This window comes from Vulpes vulpes, chromosome X (genome assembly GCF_048418805.1).
Source record: "Vulpes vulpes isolate BD-2025 chromosome X, VulVul3, whole genome shotgun sequence".
Taxonomy (NCBI): Eukaryota; Metazoa; Chordata; class Mammalia; order Carnivora; family Canidae; genus Vulpes; species Vulpes vulpes.
The window spans coordinates 19,561,766-19,583,265 of NC_132796.1; the positions used below are offsets into that span (position 1 = coordinate 19,561,766).

Consider the following 21,500-nt stretch of genomic DNA (forward strand, 5'->3'; position numbering starts at 1 on the left):
TTTTAAAGATTAAAAATATTTTATTTAAACTTTTCTTCATAAACACTTTTAACATTTTTTTTTCAATTTAAAAACAGAATGGATAGCATAAACATGTTTGAATAGATTATATTCACGGCTTGGGAAAAATTACCTGACAAAAATGTAAAGGCTTTCAAAACAGGTATAAAAGGCAAACCTTAAATTATTCTAAGATTTTTTAAATCGGCCCTAGGATTATTTGACTACTGGCCCAAAATGTACCTAAAGGTCAAAATATTTTTCTATAGACAAAGTATGCCCAAGAGGCAGAGGGCATATGCGAGTTAGGTAGAAAATAACCTCTCTGACCACCTCACTGGAACTCTCCTTCAGAAAGCAAACACCTAATCCTTACTGATATACTGATTAATAAGGTTTTTAATGCAGTTGTTCCCAAAGATGTAAAATGAAAATCCAAGAATATTAAAGGGGAACAAACCAAGCTGATGGCATTCTCTCAGTGTTGCTCGTGTAACACCAAAGTTACACGGGTGTATGTACTGAAAGGCTAGGACTTCCACAAGCTTACCTATTCCAGGCTATGTCTATTGAATATTTGACTTTATAAACTCTCAATAAACTAATTTTTCAGGACTTTAATTTTTCAGATAAATCTCTTTTTAGAAGATATTTATTCCCAAACCAACTCTAATCTGATTGAACAAACATATCCCTAAAAATGTTGAGTACAAAAAAAAAAAATCAAAAACGTGTAATAGGCAAAAAAGAAAAATGGCACTAGCAGTTTTACTGCCAGATAGCCCTCAGTTATATCTAATTTACACTATTGTCTATGTTGTGTTTTACTTCAGTCTGAAACTTTAAATTACGTATTCTCAAAAGAGCTAGTCTTTTCTGAGATAGCTTATAAACTGAAATATCAATTTATATTATAAACTGAAATGTTATGACCTACAACCACATATACATATATAAAAATAGTCCCACTGAACGTTTGACATGTTTAGATTATGCAGCTCAAATAATTTGTTATAAAATATTTTAAAGCTTAGTTTCATGTAATTAAGACAAAACTCTCCATTTTTACCACTTCTCTCCACACAAATGTGTGTGTCCTTTACTATGACTCGAGCAGGCTTCCCAGAATGAGGTGTCCAAAGGTGCTGCTTTAGAAAAGATAAGTGAAGGGCTCAGTCAATATTTCACAAATTAGAGTAACACGCACACAGAGCAGAGTAATGAGGACACAGAGAATGCTGTCTCAAGAAAAGCTAATAATTCTATTAATTAAGCTTTGCTTCTTTTAAAAACCAGTAGTATTTCTTCCAATACAAAACCTTCAATGTGAGAATCTTGAATTTTATGAAATGGTTGTAGTGCAAGGATTTTCTTTAAGCAGATTAAAATAAAAAACTGAGAAGGTCAAAGACACAGAAGAGAACAAACATTTCTAATTAAGATGTAATTAATGAAGATCAGCTATTTTTGTAAAGTCTGCTGTTTAAAATATAAAGTGAAAACACACAAAGATCACAACAGTTACACTGTATAGTTTCCAACCTCTGACTTTTTTTAAAAAAACCACTATTTTGAGCACATACAACGTATATAAACAAAAATGGTTCCAAATGAAGCACACAAAAAATAAACTTGAAAAAAACTTCTATGAAAACATTTTCCATAGATTAGTATAACAAAAATAAATCTCTTTCAACAATTAAACCATATTTTTAAAAGGGAATGTAAGTTAATCATGGGTTTAAAATAACCTATATTAGCACTACATTTAAACAAGATGAGTTTTCTCATACATTCAGAACCCAAGCAATAGCAACTATCCTTAAAGCTCAAAACTGATAACAGCTAACATCAGGTCAGACATGACTTACATATGAAGCTGAACCCAGAGTTAGTTCAAGTTAAGATTTCACAAATTTTCCAAAACACGAACTTTGATCTTGGTCTTTGTGTCTTGAGAAAGGAAGACCAAGAATATTCAACTGTTTGCCCAGATCTTACCCTCACTAGGGCTATGAAGTCATATCTAAACAATTAAAGAGAACCACCACTGGTGTGTGAAAGCGTAAAAGCCTGATAGGGGTACCCTGTCTCGGTCTTTTCCAGCAAAAGACAACAATGAGGAAAATAATGAAGACGTTATTGTTATTTTCTTTAGAGCAAGACAGCACACACACACAAAAACACTAAACCAACTAATAACATTAGAAAAACAATTAAACGGCTAACCTAACTGCTAGTTTTCAAAAGTAAAATGACTAACAAGGATTTTTTAAAGGTAGGAAAAGACTTTTACCCATATTAACCATGGGAAAAAAGGTACTGAATTTTATTTCTAGAAAGTGAAAGTAAATGATAGAACCACTTAATAAAAATTTAAGTCTCATATACAAAAGAGTATCATTAATTTTATTTCTAAAATCAATGCCAATGTTTCTCTTTCTCAAAAACTACTTGTGTACCTGTTTCTTAAACTCAAATGCCTCTCAGTTCTGGAGTTTTAAAATCAGGCGTTTTTGTCATAGTTGTCTATCTCAATTAACAACAACAACAACAACAACAAAAACAACACAAAGCAAAAGTCTTCACATTTCCATTTCCATGACTTCACTCTTCCATTTTGTGTTCAGTGGTGGCAGCAGCAAAAAAAAAAAAAAAAAAAAAAGAAAGAAAAGAAAAACTAGAAAATTTATACAACAGCCATAGAAGAAGGCATTGCAATATTGCACCAACATCCTAAGATCTGGCAAGTTTTGCCAGTGTAGAACTAACTTGTCTGTATCAGATATAGACTCTACTCAGGAGAAAATGGTATCAATTTGAATGATCCACTCCCCAGTTATTCTTGCTTAATTTTGTCAACTATGTGTTTTTCCTTCGAGTTTCAAGAATTGAAAGGTGCGCGGCTAATCCTAAAACACTTATCATAAATGCTTTTAAACAGTTATTCCTGAACCATTCTGAACTTTGAGGTTCCCATCCTTCATGCTAGTAGCTTTCAGTAAATAAAACAAAGGCTGAGGGCTTACATCCCCAGTGCGACTAAGTATTTTGTACTAAATAAACAAGTAGATATGACCAGTAAGATTATAATTCTGTTTCTTACCTCTAAAGTCAAAAATGAGCTCAAATTTTCCACGAGTTGCTACTTTCCATTCAATAACAGATGCAGCAGCCTTACTGAATGTAAAGAATGGGAGTTGCACTTACTTTTAAGGGGCCTTTATTTAGGAGTCTGGTATTACCTAAATTCTCTTTAAAAGTGCTTGCACGCTGCAGGGCCAGGGCTGCGTATACCAGTCCGATTCTCACTAAAAACAGGGTAACGTTAAACAGACTGCAAAGAAAAACATTTTCAAAAAGAAGACATACATTGATAAGGAACACTAATGTTTACTTGTGAAAATAAAATATAAAATGTTAGTTTTCAGAAATCCATACGTGTTTCAGGAATACAAGGAGCTCAGATATTACTGAATCAGTATGGACTGAAGATAGGCTACTTTGATACCAAATGAGGACTCCAGTTATTTTAACTTTCTAAAAATGTTAATACATGAAAAGACGTTACATCTAAAATTCAACAAGTATGGCAAACTGTGTGTGCAAGTGCACTAGCTTAAAAATATAGAATCCTAACCACGCATAAAAGGAGATGTGCCTTATATGTTCATAAGATGTATGCAAGTATGGATATGCTTTCACTAACACAATGCAGATAAGAGAAGGCAGCTTAGAAATAGTGTTTTGAATATAAAAAAGTTACTTTTGTAGAAAATTTATATTTTTGCATTTTCAGCAAAAAGCCATGCAAAAAGGTCAAGAGTTTTAACCTTAAATAATAAAACCAAAAGGTCTAACAGACTGTAATACACTGAAATAAACGTTTCAAAAAGACTTCAGGTTGAGATAGGAACCAAAATTACACCCAGTGACACTTATCAGGTCTTCTCTTAGAAGATGCAGGACTCCTACGCTGACATCTGAAAGAAATGTTTTAAAGCATAAAATCAACTTCCCAGATAAGTGGATCACTCTATTCAACTGCTTCTGGAAGTAGTTTCAAGAGCTAGCGCTTAGAATGAACTTATTGCATGAGTTTGAGGCCACTGAAAAGAAAAATAAAAGGATGCTAGCACAGAATGAAACATTTTTTACGCTATTAGACCAATGGCTTCGATAGTAAAACTGGTGAGGTTTTTCTTTATGTTTTTTTTAATTAACTACTTTGTCACAAACGAATTTTGTGTTTGGCTTTTTTGAAAGGGAGAAAGACGTCACTAGTTGCAGCGTCTGACCTCGTCCAGTATGTACTCCGGGAAATGCAGGTTGCACACCTGTAAACCATCCAGCTTGCAGGGCATCCGTGGGTACTCATCTTCCTTCCACTTGTTCTCTTCCGGGTCAAAAGTAAGAATGGAATCGCTGTAATGACCGTTGTAGCAAAGGCCTCCAAGAACCATTATCTGTTTGTCCAGCACAGTCACACCATGGCCACTTCTGCCAATTGGCATGGATGCTAAGATGGTCCACTGATCAGTCTCCGGGTTGTACACTTCTGTGGAAGGGCATCCCTGAGATTCAAAAGAGGCCCTCAAGATCACACAGACGCCACCGAAGACATAAAGCTTGCCGTTGTAAGAGATCATCTTGTGAAAGCATCTTGCGTAATTCATCTTGCTCTTATTCTCCCAACAGTTGGTAACCACTTGCGTTCTTCTGGTCCGCTGTTCTATGGTCCCTTCTTTACTGGGGTCAAACACGCACACTTGTTTGGAGGTGGAAGATGAGGTGATCCCACCGGTGATGAACAACTTGTTATTGAGCACTGTCCCTTCATGTCCATATTTGTTAACGGGATAAGGATCCACGAATTCCCATTTATCATTGGTGATGTCATATCTCTCAGTTGAATAGAAGGTCTCATCTCTGGTTCTGCCTGCCACGGCATAAATAAACTTGCCAATAACACCAACTGCGAACTCTGAACGTGGCACTGACATGTCTGCCATCCGGAGCCAAGAGTTCTGCCTTGGGTCATACCTGAACACTTTGGAAGAAGCATGGAATTCACCATCTGGGCCCAGTTCTTCACCACCCAACAGGAACACAAAGTTGTTGACGATAGCAAGGCAGTCCGGGCGCAGTGGAACCTGTGGGCCCTCCAGTTCCCACCAGACTCTTGGTTTCTTTAACAGGAGGATTTTACTGTTAACCATGCTATGTCCAATCATTCCTCGGAATACTGTAGTCTGGGGTTTGGCAGAGCGGATGCGGCTTGACTTCATGTCCAACAGAGGCTGCTGGTGAACATTCTGAAAGTAATTCAATGCTTGGTCAACTTCATAGCGCAGCTGTCGGGAGTATCTATAAAATTCGGATGTCTTAACCTAAGAATACAAGTAAGAGAATTTAACCAAAAGAAAGAACATCAATGGCAAACAAAATATCAAAGCCAACTAAGATGATTAGTATGTGATTCCAGACTATCCTAAAACTGCTTTTCCTGTTACAATCACAGACTTTCTTTTTAAACAAAGCTTTTATCCTATTTGTTTTTATAATAATCTATGCACATCCCCAAGCCTTTTAAAGTAAACAAGCTATTTTCAAGGCACAAGCTAAATTCTTCTAACAAAATGTACTAATCATCTATTCTAGGCCAGGCCCTGGGATACAAGTGGTGTCTGTGAGGGCAGAGGTTTCACAGTAGAGGAAATCACAGCCATTGTTGTTTTAACCAAGAGGAACAATGTTAAGACCAACCATGACTGAATAACTTGGGCAATCAAGTTAGTGAGTTAGTAAAAACTTAAACGTATACAAAATTCTCTGTAGGTTTTTGACAGAAAAATTTGGTCTGATTGCATCAACTCCTAAAACCATAAGCCGGTTGGCAAGGTCCATTTTTTTCCTTTTTGTTTTTGGAGCTGGAACTACCTCATTGTGATGACTTTTTTTTTAAACCAAGATCTTATGAAGCACTTTTAAGTATTGTGCTAAGTTATATAGGGAAATAAAAATCTTAAGTATGAGACTGGGTCTGTTTCCTCAAAGAACTTTGAATATGTTTGGGGAAATGAAAACAGATACAGATTGGCCAACAAGTAAATGAGGCCGTTGCCAATTGGGAAAAAGAGTGTATAGCACATCTGTGAGTGCCGCAGGACTGAAGATGTGGCACATACCACACTGGCCCCAAATGCTCACGGACTCCCTTGGAGAAGAGGCAGGGGGGCTGGACAAGCACGAAGAAAAAGCCTGGATCATAATGTCAAGGATGAGATGAGAGTCTTCTATTTCGGCGAGAAAATCTGACATTGAGAGAGAAGATGGGCAGAGGCACATGACTGATGTGAAGCAGCAACAGGGTGCAAAAGTGAGGACCCGAATTGATCTGAGGATTTAGACTTGAGGTGCTCTGGAGAGTGGTATGGTTAAGGGACACTGGAGAGGCATGCCACTTCACTGGGGATCAATCTGAACTGCTGAGAGGATGCTGAGGTGGAAATGTCTCAGAGCCTGTGGGAAATCTGGGGTGGGAGCCGACACCAGGCATATATATTCAGGAGCTCCCTCTTTCTTTCCTCTCCTCTTTTTCCTCCCTCCTTCCTATCTTTCTCATTTACTTCCCACCTTGGTCCAAAAATAAAGTCTGAAACAGAAAGTACCACAAATATGTTTTAAGTATTTTGCTAAGTGTACTTCAATATAACTGGCTTCCTTTGTAATCCAAAGCATTTAACTTGATTTAAAAATCGTTATTCTGAGAAGGGGTCCTTTCGTGGGTTTCACAGGGCTACCACAAGGGTAAAGGGCACAAAAAAGTTTGAGAATTCCTTGTCTGACTACATACAAGAGAAAAAAAACAGGTAGCAATACTGCACTGGGGCTTTACGTGTCATATCTCAAGTTAAGTTATTTCTCCCACCAGAGAGTAATAATCATCCCTGTTTTCCTGATGAAACCACCGAGGCAGAGAACCTTAAGTGACCGGCCCCAACTGTTCACGTGACTCACACTGGCAAAACTGGGATCCAAACCTTGAACAGGACAGTCTTGCTCCAAAGCTCAATCAATTTCTAGAAGGGGACAGCAGAGCTTCCACTACTCTTTAGTTTGTCTAGATGACAAACTCATTTATTAAAGCACTCAACATGTTCAATGAATTAGTCTAATGACCCTTCTCAAAGAAAAGATAGTATAAGGACTCTTGAAACAAAGACTCAATCATGTGGATCACAATGACTGGGCATCCAACCCCAATCTTCCTAGCAAAACAGCAAGTGTGGAAGAGATCATATAATGAATAATGGTCAAGAAGTAATTTCAATAAAGAGACTAATAATAAATTTAAAAATCTAAGATCTGAAGTCTCACCCTCGACTACTCTTACTTCACATGAACAAATGAAATGAAGTGAGCTTTGATCTCTTAAGATAAACAATGGAAACCTGTACAGCCATCAGCACTGAGTACGTACTGACACAGAATGATGTGCACAATATATTCAGTTTTTAAAAACCAACAAAAACAGGGTAGCCCTGGTGGCTCAGCAGTTTAGCACCACCTATGGCCCAGGGTGCAATCCTGGAGACCCAGGATCGAGTCCCACGTCGGGCTCCCTGCATGGAGCCTGCTTCTCCCTCTGCCTGTGTCTCTGCCTCTCTCTCTGTGTCTCTCATGAATAAATAAATAAAATCTTAAAAAACAAGCCAACAAATACACTGGTATCCCAATTTAAAAAGATTTTGTGTATGAATGCCTGCATTAATAGTGATTATCTCTGAAACTTCACAAACATCTTTGCATTCTTTTTTGTGTATCGTATTTATAAACAAAAAGTCTTGCCATTTCAAAAGCGGGTCATCAAAAATGTATTTGCTGGGATCCCTGGGTGGCGCAGTGGTTTGGCGCCTGCCTTTGGTACAGGGCGCGATCCTGGAGACCCGGGATCGAATCCCACGTCGGGCTCCCGGTGCATGGAGCCTGCTTCTCCCTCTGCCTATGTCTCTGCCTCTCTCTCTCTCTCTGTGTGACTATCATAAATAAATAAAAATTTTAAAAAATGTATTTGCTTAGTAAAAATGAGCATCTTTTCATTTTCCATTCATTTCTTCTATGAATTGCCTAATGGTGTGCCTCACCCATTTTCCTCATCTTTTTATCTGCAAGAGCTAAACAGCAATACCCTGGAAATCAACAAGAAACATAAACCTCAAATTAAATATTTAAGTGCCTACTGTGCACAGCCAGTGGCCTGAGAGCTACACGGGTTTTGAAGTAACAGAATCCTGTCCAGCACTGTAATTAAGCACCACATCAAGCAGCCCAGTGTGGCAATTAAGAATCCAATTTAGAAAATATCTGACTTTGGCACTCACAAGTTGTGGGATCTTGGGCAAGTAACTCAACATCCTTATACCCATTTCCTCATCTGTATTACTGGGAAAACAATAATAGCACCTATGCCTCATAACCCTAAGGTAGGAGACAAGCAAGATAATATATGTGAAAAGGACAATATGGTGCCTGTCACATGGCAGTATACAACAAATAACAGCTATTATGAGCTACTATTACTGACCAGTGGACATCTGTGGAATGTCAGTCAGCTTAAGTCAATGCATTTGATGATGTGTTTTTGGTCTGTGTAAAAATTCAGCCTTTCAGAAATGAGAGGAAAAATGAGAGAAAACTTACTCTGGACCTAATCCTGCCCAATAAAACATGATCGGTAAGATGCAAGGAGGAGGAAGCTTTACAGAAAGCAGCCATGTCATTTGGAGATTGAGAAAGGAAGGGGAATGCTGCACATATTGGATAGGCAGATTTCAAGTTTTTTAAAGGAAAATTAGGATCAATTCCAAGATCGGAAACTGTGTAAAGAAGCTCAAGAAGGCTTGGAGGCTCTCAAAAGCATAATGCTGACTGCATAATTGCAAAACACACTGATGAGGGGAAGAAAAGGGGAAAGTATCTAAAAAATCTGATGTGCTGCACAGAGAGCTTTCTGGAATTCAGATGTTAAAAAACCACTTACGACAGATGGTAAAAAAAAAAAAAAAAAACAGGCACATAAAATAAGTATTACAAAGGGTGAAACGGAGCTTTAAAAATACCGTGAACAAGGCTAAAGCCTCAGGATGAACTGTGACTTAACAAAGTGCCAGATAATGAACAAATGGTGTCTTAGAGGTTAAAGTGAAAAGGAGTAGAGGCAAAAGTGAGCCCCTCCTGGATGGGGTGGTTAATGTAATATTAACAAAGACCAATAGCCTTCTATTTTATTTCCATTCTTGGCTAAGAATGTTTTATTCTTTCTAATCTAAAGATCAAACACAATGACAAGAAGAAACTTAAATCCAAGATGGCTGAGGAAAAAGAAAAGAAAAACTAGATAGATATTCTCACCAAGTTAGTCATTTGATCTCAAAATCACATCCTGGAATCCTGAGAGGCTTCACAGATAAAGCTGCTTAATTGTTTTCTGTAATCTGTGTGGAATCATGAAGAATGGGAAAGTACTATAAATCAGACTTCCAAACTACAGACTGGTTAGCCTGAGGCTGATCCTGGATTGTTAAAAAAAAACCAAAAACAAAAACAAAAAAAATGCCAGTTGCGATAAGAGCACTACACGCTGGGAGGCAGCATGACTCACCCAGCAATGGCAAGACTTGACCATTTCCAGTGTAATGTTTGAGGATGTAACAGAACTGGTAGAGAATGAGAGAACCTATGACTTTGGCAAAGTAATTAACAAATCTAATCATAAAGAGAAACACCAGGGACCCACGAACCACCTGAAACTGCAGCAATAATTATTTTAATGCATCCGGGGGTGGGGGTGGGGGGGTAAGGTGAGACGATGAGAAGTCCACAGCTTTTATCAAATGCTCCAGGGATCTGTGAACTCCAAATGTAAAGCTACAACTGACTATCCTCAACACGAACTAACAATGTAATATGGCAGAGTAACAACGTGGACTGAATTAAACTAGACAATCCCACCCTCTCCATTTGGTGAAACCACAGCTAAGAGGGCTGAGTTCCATTGCTACAAATTAGATATCACTAAGTGGACCACATCCCAAAGACAATAGAGGGATCCAAACCATAGGAAAAATGGTAAAACTGATGAGGAATGTTCAAATTCAAGAGAAGACTCTGGAGAAAGATAGCAACTGTTTTTAGGACCAGTAAGTGGAAGAAGGAAGATCTTCGGCTGGTCTACAATCTTTACCATATGCAGTCATTAAAAAGAATGAGGCTAATCCACATGCACTAACACAGATGTTCAAAATGTCAAATGATAAAAACTGCCTAAGAGTATATATAATATTCTCAAAAAGTAAAAATGGACTGTTTTATACAGTTGGCAGTATATTCAGAGGAAAACATATGTCTACCCGTACAACAGTTACCAGTGAGCTTTTGGGGGACTTGCCCCCTTTCAGGTTCTATATAGGTCTGTATTTGGCTTTTTTTACAAGGACTATAGTAAGAAGGGTATGGATACATATTTTCCCCAAGTCAGGACTGTCTATCTCTGGAGCCAGTGAGCAATCTTGCCAGTGGAGGTAATCCAAGTGTGACTGTGGATCAGGAGCACAGGAGAGGGGTTCTGGCATCACGTGAGGACGAGGCATAATGGCCTGTGACAGCCTTCCACCTTCCAAACCCAGGCTCTTACAGATCCCATCAAATTGAGTCAGCTTAACTGCTTCTTACAGTGATTTTCCTGTCTCTCATTTTCTATCCAATCTTCAGGTTCCTTTTTTCTCATCTCCATTCATTCAACTGTGTTCCTTAGAAACTCGAGTTCCAAAGTTTAAAAAGTTACTTCAACTCTGTTAAAATCCACATAACAGCTACCTATCTTTATCCAGCATATTCTACCTGTAGGCCCTCAATAATGAAAGTTGTGCCTTTGAGATAATCGATTATACAGTAAAACGTCTTCTAACCAAAGAACTTTAGCTCCTAATCCCTGCCACAGCTAGAAGTTCTAGATCTACCTTGTCCTTTTCCCAGAGCTACAATTTTCCTCTAAAACCACACAATATCAATAAGCATAATTAGTTTCTTCTTTCATGATAGAAATGGGGAATTAATGCCTCTTTGATAATCCTGGACAAAGTAATTACAGATATACTCTGCTTTAAAACAAAAAGCATAGGGCTAAAACCTATGTGAATGGAGTCATTTAAATGCATTAACAAAGAGAGCTATCAAAAAAGAAACATGTGGCTCATCTTTTTGTAGAGAGAGCATTTCTCCCAACATTCACTCCTCACATAACAGATTATCTATAGATCAGGTGTTTCCAAAGGCAAGATATGGAGAAAAATGACATTTCTTTCACGTTCTAAAGAACTACTTTCCTTATCCTTTCATAGGATTAAAAAAGCTGTCTTGTTTTAACACTTAGAATATATTATCACTTTTCTTACTTCAATACTTAAAAATCATATTACAAAAAAGTTACCTCTTAAAAACAGTGATCTGAAAATCTTAAATTGGCCATTTCTTCCTATGATTTTCTTTTAATTTAATGTAATTGTGTGTATGCATATAAAGGAGAAAATGTGAGAAATTATTAATTTTGAATGTGGTTCCTGTACATATATAGTAAGTTGAAGAAATAATAGCTAGCCATTACCACTGGGCAAAAATTCCATGTTTTTCCCTCTGCTGTCAAAACGTTACATAATCCATTAAAATTTTAACTTTTAAAGGTAATTTGTATATACCACTCTTAATTTTGACAATTAAAACATAAACAGCAATGTATCTAAAACAGGCATTTTCACAGAGCCTATTACCCTTATTTGATTAAAAATCTGCAACTTAAAAAAGCTACTAAAACTGGCTGCAGTCTAGGGTGCCTGGCTGGTTCAGCCAGTAGAGCATGTGACTCTTGATCTCGGGGTTGTAAGTTTGAGCCTCATGCTGAGTGCAGAAATTACTGAAAAATAAAATTAAAAAAAAATAAATGGCTACTATCTAAACTTCTTTTAGGTCTTTAGCCAGCCAATTTCAGATATTATCTATTTCACCTTTGGAAATGTATTTTAAATGCCCAGTATAAACTAAAAACCAAAAACAACCCTTGTCTTTTATTATTCATCAGTGGGGGTGGGAGGTGGCCACTGGTAACTGGAGTAATTCCTTAACTAAAGAACCCAGGTCTTAGGCTTGACATTGTCCCCAAGTCACTGTGTGACTATGGACAAGCCTCTGGTTTCATATTTTCTCCTTATAAAAGGAATCAGCTGCATGAAGACACCTCTGGCCCTTTCTACAACCAAAAAATGCTAACCTAAATTTCAGAATGATGAATATAAGGTGTCTAGTGGAAGGAAGATGGAGTGCTGGCTATCAGTTTTATCATTCCCTCTCCATGATCCAATCTGTTCAAAAGAAATATCCAGAAACAAAGCAGTTACTAAAACAAATTATACCCTTGGGAACCAAAGCTACATTTAGTATTATTTTGATATTCAGCAAAATGTGGAGCAGTCTTTATGTACTGTATTACAAAAGCATCCATCCTGGTATGAGAAGTCTATTTATAAAATCATGCTCAGAACTGAAGCTTCTACTCATTTATGTTACAATCAGCACAAAAAAGCTAGGTGCAAAATACCTTTAATTAATCCCTTTGTCCTGAAAAACCAAGTTAATGACCAAGGATAAGGCTATAAAAAAAATCAGTTCCTGCCAAGCACAAATCCTCTAATACTGTAATTGCAGTCAAATACCAAACAGTAAAGACAAATTTTAATAAGGATTTACCTATCCTCTCTCCTTCAAGCAGGCAACAGTCTAAATTACCGAAAAGAACTTCAGAAGTAACCAGTATAAATGGGGATGAGGTAGACCCTCATTAAGATAATACTCTGAGTTTCAGCACAATTTGGTTAGCTCTATCCCTTCAACTTCTCTAGAGTGAAAAATATGTAGTTCAAAAATAAGTATGCTCAGAAAGTCTAATTTCCTTCCAATTTCAGTGCAATGGTCAGAGAACACCACTAGAAATTAAGCAAGTGTGCGTGCACAAGCCTAAAAGGTAGAAAATGATGTGATTTCTAAAAAGCCGCTTAAGACCATATTATCTGATTATAGTAATATTTAGATAGCACAACTACATTCTAGAATTTTTCCTATTTATGGAAATACTCTCAATTATGTAAATATTTTAAAACAGAAATAAAGCCAAAAAGTTTTAATCCTAAAACTAACTTCTGAATGATCAAGGCTTACCTATGATACATGAAACATTTTCTAAGTAAATATTAAATTTGAGAATTAAAACTTTAAAGCCTAAAATCTCAGTATTTGCCCTTGTTCCTTTCCTGCTCCTAACCTTGTCTCCATTTTCTGACATCTCTGATCTTGTTTGATGTCTGCTTATCATTTGGTTTCTCCCTCGTTCATTAAAAAAAATTTTCTCCTTTTACAAGTCAATATAGCTATTTGCACTCCATCTCTTCCTTCACTTTTACTTCATGGTTAATTTCCAATTCTAGGCTTTTCATTTCTCATTTATTTTATTTAAGAGAAAAATCAGCAAGACTGAATTTGTAAACTCTCATTTTCAGTAGGTTCCTGCCTGCTTTATACACCTCGTACCACACTCTCCCAGGGGATCTAACACCAGTCAACACCCTGAATTACTGCACCCTCCAGGAACCTGCAATGAACCCAAGTTCAAAAGCAGAAAACAAGAGCACTCTGCTTCTGTATGTAGAAGATAGAAGACTTGAAGAGAAAGACACTTTGAGTGCTTTTTAAAGAACTGTGCATGTGTTAATTACAATCATACAAGTCCACAGGGCTGGGGAGGAGGTTGGCAAAAAGCAGATGGATGCAGAAAAAGACACTAAGTGAAATGCAAAAGTCCGCTTAACCTATTGACCTAGTTTCTACCCGAAAAACTGCTCATCTCTGTGCTTTCACTCCAAGGGGCAAGTGAGCTGATTGTTAATTTAAGCAATTTCAAGTTTACAGCTGGTTAAGTACTATTTAATATATGAAGGGAATTTTAAACTTTTTCAAAAACTCAAGCTTATTAGGAACTCTAAATTTCACATTTGAAATCTAGGTTACTGGTTTAGTAAAAATTTTGTATCATCAAACACAGCACTGCTTGTTTCTCATGTACTTCTGTGAGGGCTAGAAGCTAATCTTTTTTCCTCTACATTTGTCTGGCTGTAGTTGAAGTCACTAGAAATAAATTTTTTGAGTTTTCCACTAAACTGTGGTACACTACAGGTAATAATGGTCTGGTTGCTGGACAGAAATTTTGGCTCACTCAACTGCTAGATTAGTCAAAACATGTCACAGTAAAGGAATTCTGGAGGGTATATGGCACCTACACTTTACATAAATGTGTCCTTACCCATATGATATTGCTCATTACAAGTGGTCTGTACCTCAATTAACCTGGATATCACATCATCCGAGCATGACATTAAGGATAATCAATGCCCTCAAGTCCACTGTTAATGCTATCTAAATCAACTATGCTAACAGAGAAAATATTTGGAAGTTTATCAGTGTTTTGTGAAGACCAGTTCTGAGAGCTACTAATGTTGTTAAGTATCCAAGGTATACTTGGACACTTAAATTCGTAATCCTTGAATTCTTTCCATTTCAAGGTGAGCATGACACATTATCCCCATTTTAACGTGTAGCTTTTAAAGCCACAAATTCTGCACCTTAAGTAAAATAAAAAACCTTTTTAAAAAAAGTACTAGTAAGTTCTTCTGAAGCTTTTTAAATTCTGATCCTAGGATCAATTTTTACTAATAAGAAAGCTTTTTTTTCAGCAGACTATCAATATTATCTCAAAGTTGTAAATATAAAAAGTTTTCATAAAACGCAGATATGGTTTGTTAAATCCAAATATATTCTCAGTAAAAGAGAACTTTTTTCTAACTAAAACATTAGCTTTGTTCTTTAAAAGTTACATAAATCCAAGTTTGGGGTAATATGATGAATTACATTTATTACATGAAGAAAAAAGCACATTAGGGAGTCTGAATATCAGGAGGTAGTTTATAAAACATTAGGAATAAAGCAGAATACATGTTTATATTCTGCTCCTTTACTAAACAGCCAATGAAAAATCAACCGTAAAAGCCTAATTATAAGCTGAACAAATGTGTTTTTAATCTTTACAGGACTGAGAGTTTCTTTCCTTTTGAAAAATTGGAAGATATTATGATTAATATAATTTCTAAGGGAATCATTGGCATGCTCTTACCTTATACATATTTATGATACTAAAGATTCCCTGGGTTCAAAAATATTAAAGTGTCACTGTACTAGAGAATCAACATACGGGTATTTTAATGAATAATTTAACAATTTTGCTACAAAAAAGTATAATACGTATTTTGCCAAATTTACTTCATAAAATGTTTTTAATAAAGCAGTAATTGTTTTTTAAAAACCAAAAGACCACAGAAAGCAAGGTTTAAACTATTTAAATCTTCACATCACTGAAATTAAAGTGACAAATGTCAGGCATTATCTCTGTTAACAGATGCAAAAAGACCCTCAGAGCTAGGGAAAAAAAAAACATGCCAAAGACATGTGTGTAAGTAAAAACTGAAAATGAAGTCTAGATTTAAAACTGGGAATTCACTATAGACAAAAGGAATCATGAGAACTCTTCAACAGCTAGTATTAAAAGGAGATACTTAAATTTCTTTTCAGCTTTCTTTGATTATACATTGAAATCCCAGAATCATGCTTGCACATATGAAAGTTTTCCTACACCTTGTACCTTTTTTCAGTACCATTAAATTTCTCAGGCTATTTTGTTCACACAAACACACTGGGACTTTCCTGATTCTATATTCAACAACTTCAAAATGACCCAAGCTGGGCCACAGGGTAAGTGTTAGCTTCTGCCCCTCAGGGTCCTGTCTCTCCCTGCTCTAGTGGCTGTGAATAGGAAGCCCTTGAACTGGGAAGCAAGCAGACCTGCGTTCCATTCGGAGCAGTGCCACCTATTCTGGGATAAGATTCCTAACCTTTCTGAGCCCGTTTTCATATCTATAAAATGGAGATAACCTACAGAATCTACCTATGTGTAGAGCACTCGATGCACAACGTGACATATATAAGGTGTTCACTTAAGTAGATTCACTGCTTCTAACAAACTCTGGTAAGGAAATCTGGAAGTCTTGATCTCTTGGTGATGGTCACATAGAGTACTCAGTACAAAAGTTAAGATCGTCTGTTTTCAGCTGGGGAGAAAAGTAGAAGACAATGGGGAAAGATATTGCAGAAGAATAAACCCAAGCATTTCAGCATAGCTAGAAGGCATGGTTCAGGTCCCTGCGATGAAGGAGGGCTATTCCTTGGAGGAGAAGCAGAATGCCCCATTCCCTATGAAGCCTCTGCTCAGATCTGTTGATAACTACCAAAGGAAAAATTAAAGTCTCCACAGGCTTATTTCACCAAGCTTTGTTCACTTGCTTTTTATTTTCCTGATGCCAGGGTTAAGGATTCTGACAGAGATGCTATACTCAAGTTAACTTCATCAGTCATTCTATGGAACAGTTAGGTAGGTAGGTAAGTTCATTTAACACTAAACTGCAGAGAACATCTCAAATGGCTGAGAAACCAGGAGAAGGGTTTAATATGTGAGAAAAGGCTGTTTACTGCACACATATTTAGAGAGTTTCTAATGAACAACTCACTCCTTGAACTTCTAGAGCAGCGCTGTGCAACAGAAATATGAAGAGCCACAAATGTGAGCCAATGATCAATTTTACACTTTCTGGTAGCCACATTTAAAGTAGTAAAAATGGTGAAGTTGATTTTAATAATGTATTTTATTTAACCCAGTATACCCAAAATATCATTTCAAACTATAATCAATATAAAAATGAGTAACGAGGATATTTACACCTTTTTTGTCATCCTAATTTTTTAAATCTTAATTCAGACTTGCCACATTTCAAGTATTCAATAGCCACAAGCAGTAACCATATTGAACAGCACAGCTCTAGGATCACAGATATACACTAATTTTTTTATTAGAATGAGTAATCTTTTATTGACTTCAGCTAGTTTTAATCCCATTTAATTGAATGGAAAGACTCAGTTTTTTCGTAAGGAGGTAAATTTTAAGAATCTAAAAGAAATCTAACAATACTGTGAATAAAATTCTTGATTATCTTAGTCATAGGATTGGGCTACATAGCCTAATGAAAAAAATGGTAAATTCTAAGTTTGATCAGAGTTGATAAGTGCCAAAATGTCTTTGGCATTACAACATTTTCCTATAACTGTTCCTGAAGAAACACAATGCTGAAAAGTAGGTGTTGTTAACAGGACACGTAAGGAAAAGAGGAACTAAGTTAACACCAACACAAGGAAATAATCTGATAAATCCAGAATGTGGGACACACTAAGACAACCAGTGTTCTGATCTTTCTCACACACACAAAAAAAAGCAGGGGACTGTTTTAGATTAAGATTAGACAGAAGTCATAACCAAAAGTAATGCATAAATAATGACTGGATTCTAGGGCATTCTGAGAAATGGGAGAATTCAAATATGGACTAGCTATTAGATGATATTGTTAATTTACCTAGATGGAATGGCATTGAACATGGGTAGGAAAGAGTCCTTATTTGTATAGGAGAGGCATGTTAAATTTTTAGGGATGGAAGTATTATGATGTTTGCAACTTATTTTTGAAGATTCAGCAAAGAAAAACCTAGATAAAGCAAATATGGTAAAATGTTAACAGTTCTTGAATCTAGGTGACAGCTACAGTTATCCACTATACTACTCTTCCAACTTTTTGTATGCTTGAACATCCTCATCATAAGCAAGAAAAAGGAGAGAAAGTTCTAGAGTCAAAGACATAATAACTCAATATGTGGTATGAACCTTGATTAAATCCTAAAAAAAAAGCTAAAAAAAAAAAGACACTTGGGGGACAAGTGAGAAAAATTAGAAAATGAAGTGGATATCATATGACATTAAGTAATGACTGTTAATTTCAACAATGGTATTATGGTTATGTCGAATTTCCTCACCCTTGGAAAATGAGCTGCTAACTCAAGTAGTTAGGGATGAAGTACCATATGTCCACGACATTCTTTCAAATGGTTTTACATTGCAAAAGCCAATGTGGTAAGATGATAACTCTAGTAACCTATAGTATATGTTTATGGGTGATCATTCCACTATTCTTTCAGACATTTATGTTTAGAAAATCTAATAAGTATTTTTAACAATTTAAAGCTAAAAATAAGTGCCTATCTATATTCCATTTTTCTAAATTTCAGCAAATAGGAAAAAAAAACACAAATCAAAACGGCCTGTAGTTTTCCCCGTGTAAATTCTCTTACTAAAGAGATCAGCCCAGATGTAACATATCTTTATTTCTGTGCCCTTTCTGGCACCATGCATATATAATAGGTATTAAAATGGCTGTGTGTGAGACCTGCAGCATACCAAAGGTAAAGGAAAAATAGATGGGCCCTATTTTCAAGGGAGATCAAAATCATATGGTACAAAATAGTTCAAATTATTTCCCAACCAAATTTTCCATTTTAGTTTGGTCTATGAAGAGTTCTCAAAAATCTGCCTAACATAGTGTTTCTCAAAATTGAGAAAGCCATACATTCCTCCTAAAACTAATATAACAATATATGTTTAATTCTACTGGAATTAAAATAAAATAGGAAGCCACAGATTCCTTTGATAAGCATTAATTCTCATACATCGCTAAGACCAGAATCACGGACTACCATTTATCTTACCAGTATTACTAAAATAAAACTAAGAGATTTCCATTATATTATCAAAAACAACGGTTTCTCTGTGGCCAGAGCCTTATTAAGTTTTTCTAAGAAATTAACTCAAGAAGGAAGCCTTAACATTTCTATTCTGAGGAGATACCCAATACCTGGCTAATGGTTAATAACCACCTCCTCTGCTATTATAAGCAAACAAAATCCATCAGAAGGTACAAGTGATGCTTCATATAATTTATAAAACTATCCAATGGTATTAACTTTCATTTCAGACACTGTCACTACTGACCACCTTGAATTGGTAATTAGAATATAAAAAGGCTCTGCACTCAACTGCTAACAATTATCCATCATATTGTCCCACAAAAGGAGAAGTTTTATTTCCTATTTCACCAGTACTTCCATTTAGATTGAAGTTGGAGGGTTTTTGTTTTAGTAGTAGGAAAGCATTTGCATTTAATGTATAAAGATAAAACAGGATTCCCCAAGGAAAGAGAGCAATAAAAACATATAGTAAGGGAAAAAAAATCAAATCAGACAAATGATTTACATGGTTGATGCGGAGCCGATTATCACCCAACAAAAAGTAATTAAGAAATGTATTTTTTAATTTCAATAATTTCTGCCAGATCAAGTACATTCTGAGAATAAAGATAAAATCCTGTAAAATTGGGTTTTCTATTAAAAGTATAAGTTAATGATATTCCATAGCATTTGGGGGGGGGGGGTGGAAACATGCCACGCTGCTGAGTGTTATTTTTCAAATGGTGTAAATAACTCCCCCTTTGCAAATATTATATTTTTTATCGCCAGGTGTGGTAACTAAAGCTGAAGAACTATTTAACATGAAGGGTGTCGAACCAAAGATTTAAGTGTGCTTTCTAGAAAGAAGAAATGATGCAAGAGGTAAACAGAGCCCCAGAGGTAACCATGTGATTAGAAACCAATTAAGTTAAGCAATTACTGAAACTGCTTTCTCTCCTTTCAGCACGAAAGGATCACAAGTGAGACTCTGATATAAAAATGAAATATGCTTGCATACAAAAAGGCCAAGGCTGTTTTGGAGAAAGACTATTTTTCAGATAGCAGAACTATTACACGGTAAAATGTGCACAGGGATGTTTCATTGATGTAGACAGAGGATTTATAGTCTATTAGTTAGAAATGCCAAAACAATGGTTTTAGACATAAACGTTTTCATGGTTAAATTCGGTTAGTATTCATAGTGAAAGAGGAGAAAAACAGAACTACTTACGAGTAGGGGAAAAAATCAACTAGGTCAGGGTAGGGGAGAATCACCACTAGAGCCTACTGGCTTTCAAGAGCAATTTTATGTTTACTCACTACAGTTTAGAGGAATACAGAACTGCATTAACGCACATCATTCAAAACTAACGAAACTCCTCTCAATTCTAATTTCAGCATGTATTACTTAAATTAACTTTTAAAAATAGAGCTAGCCTGACCCAGTTCAGATTTAATTACTCTGTGAAAAGAAAGAAAAGTTAAAGCAAACTTGGAATATTTTGAGTTAAATACTTATGTTCCAACTTTAAAAGTACTTTTAAAATAAAACTACTCTACTACCTACCTGGTTCATCTTTCACCCACAAAATGTGTTTCTTAAACCTAAATGCAAAAGCTACAACAAATCAGACTGCTTGTACATAAACTATTACAAATCAGACTGCTTGTACATAAACTATTCTTTTTAACTCCTGACCAAGCCTAGAATCTTACCTTAAAAACATACTGCTTTAACTAAATAAGTCCTATCTACTGCTTTCAAATGCACTGACCTTCTCAAAAACACTGGATGGAGTCATCAAACAAAACCTGATGTTCTGAATGATGGTATCGGTATGTCTCCAGCGTCTTCTATCATGCCGCAGCCAAGACTGCACAGCCTCGTACAGCTCTATCTCTGGGAACCTGCTCAGATGATCATTATCCAAGTAAGACATGAGCTTCTCAAAGCTCAGATAAGACAGGAAGTCAGGCCTGGACATGAGTGGTACAAAGTTGTCTAGCAGAAAGGCGTCCAACTTCTCCCTGACTCCCTCGATGTTAACACCAAAATCATCTAAGAGTCTCATAATTTCTGCACAATTTTCTAAGCAGATTTTCGCTAATAGAAAAGAGCAGCAGAACTTCACCACTTCTATAAGTTGAACATACATGGCAGCCTGAAGGATCTCATGAACAGTATTCATACTCAGTTCTATAGTTCCATAGTACATAAATTGAAGGACGTGGCTGAAACCAGTAGCAGTTAGACCTTTTAAATGAATTTTGTCCTGATCTCGCTCCCTCATGTCTGCAGTAAACATAATTCTGAAGTAATCACTCTGGGTGGCCAAGAGTGCTTTATGGGCCTGGAACTGATGATCTTCAATAACCAGAGTGACATCAAGAAGCAATCCCTCCTCATACAGTGCTCTGAACCCAGCAGAGACACTGGTGTCATGGATGGAGGAACAGAATCCTTCCACGTCCCCTGCCATGAATCACCTGGAAAAAAGGTAATCAAAGAAAACTGTGTTAATCATTTCCATGCATTCTGAAGACATTATTAATTTAGGAGCTTAAACAATTTTTCATAATTATCTCAATTTCACTGCCTCAGTCTTAAATGTACAAGCCCTTTGGGAGAAGACAACCTAAAGGCTTCCCTTTTTTTGGCTTCCTCACCTGGGGAAAAAAAG

At 36.4% G+C, this 21,500-nt stretch overlaps 1 protein-coding gene across 2 annotated transcripts in view; it reads right to left on the bottom strand.

The window, feature by feature from the left end:
- Nucleotides 1-21,500, bottom strand: part of KLHL15 (kelch like family member 15) — a 35,564-nt gene continuing 14,064 nt past the window's right edge. For both annotated transcript variants that reach the window (XM_072744486.1, XM_025997441.2), the window contains 2 exons: nt 20,595-21,306; nt 1-5,390 (listed from right to left, as the gene is read on the bottom strand). In XM_072744486.1, the coding sequence (XP_072600587.1) occupies nt 4,281-5,390; nt 20,595-21,299 (1,815 nt within the window). In that variant the 5' untranslated portion in view covers nt 21,300-21,306 and the 3' untranslated portion in view covers nt 1-4,280. The remainder of the gene's footprint in view (nt 5,391-20,594; nt 21,307-21,500) is intronic.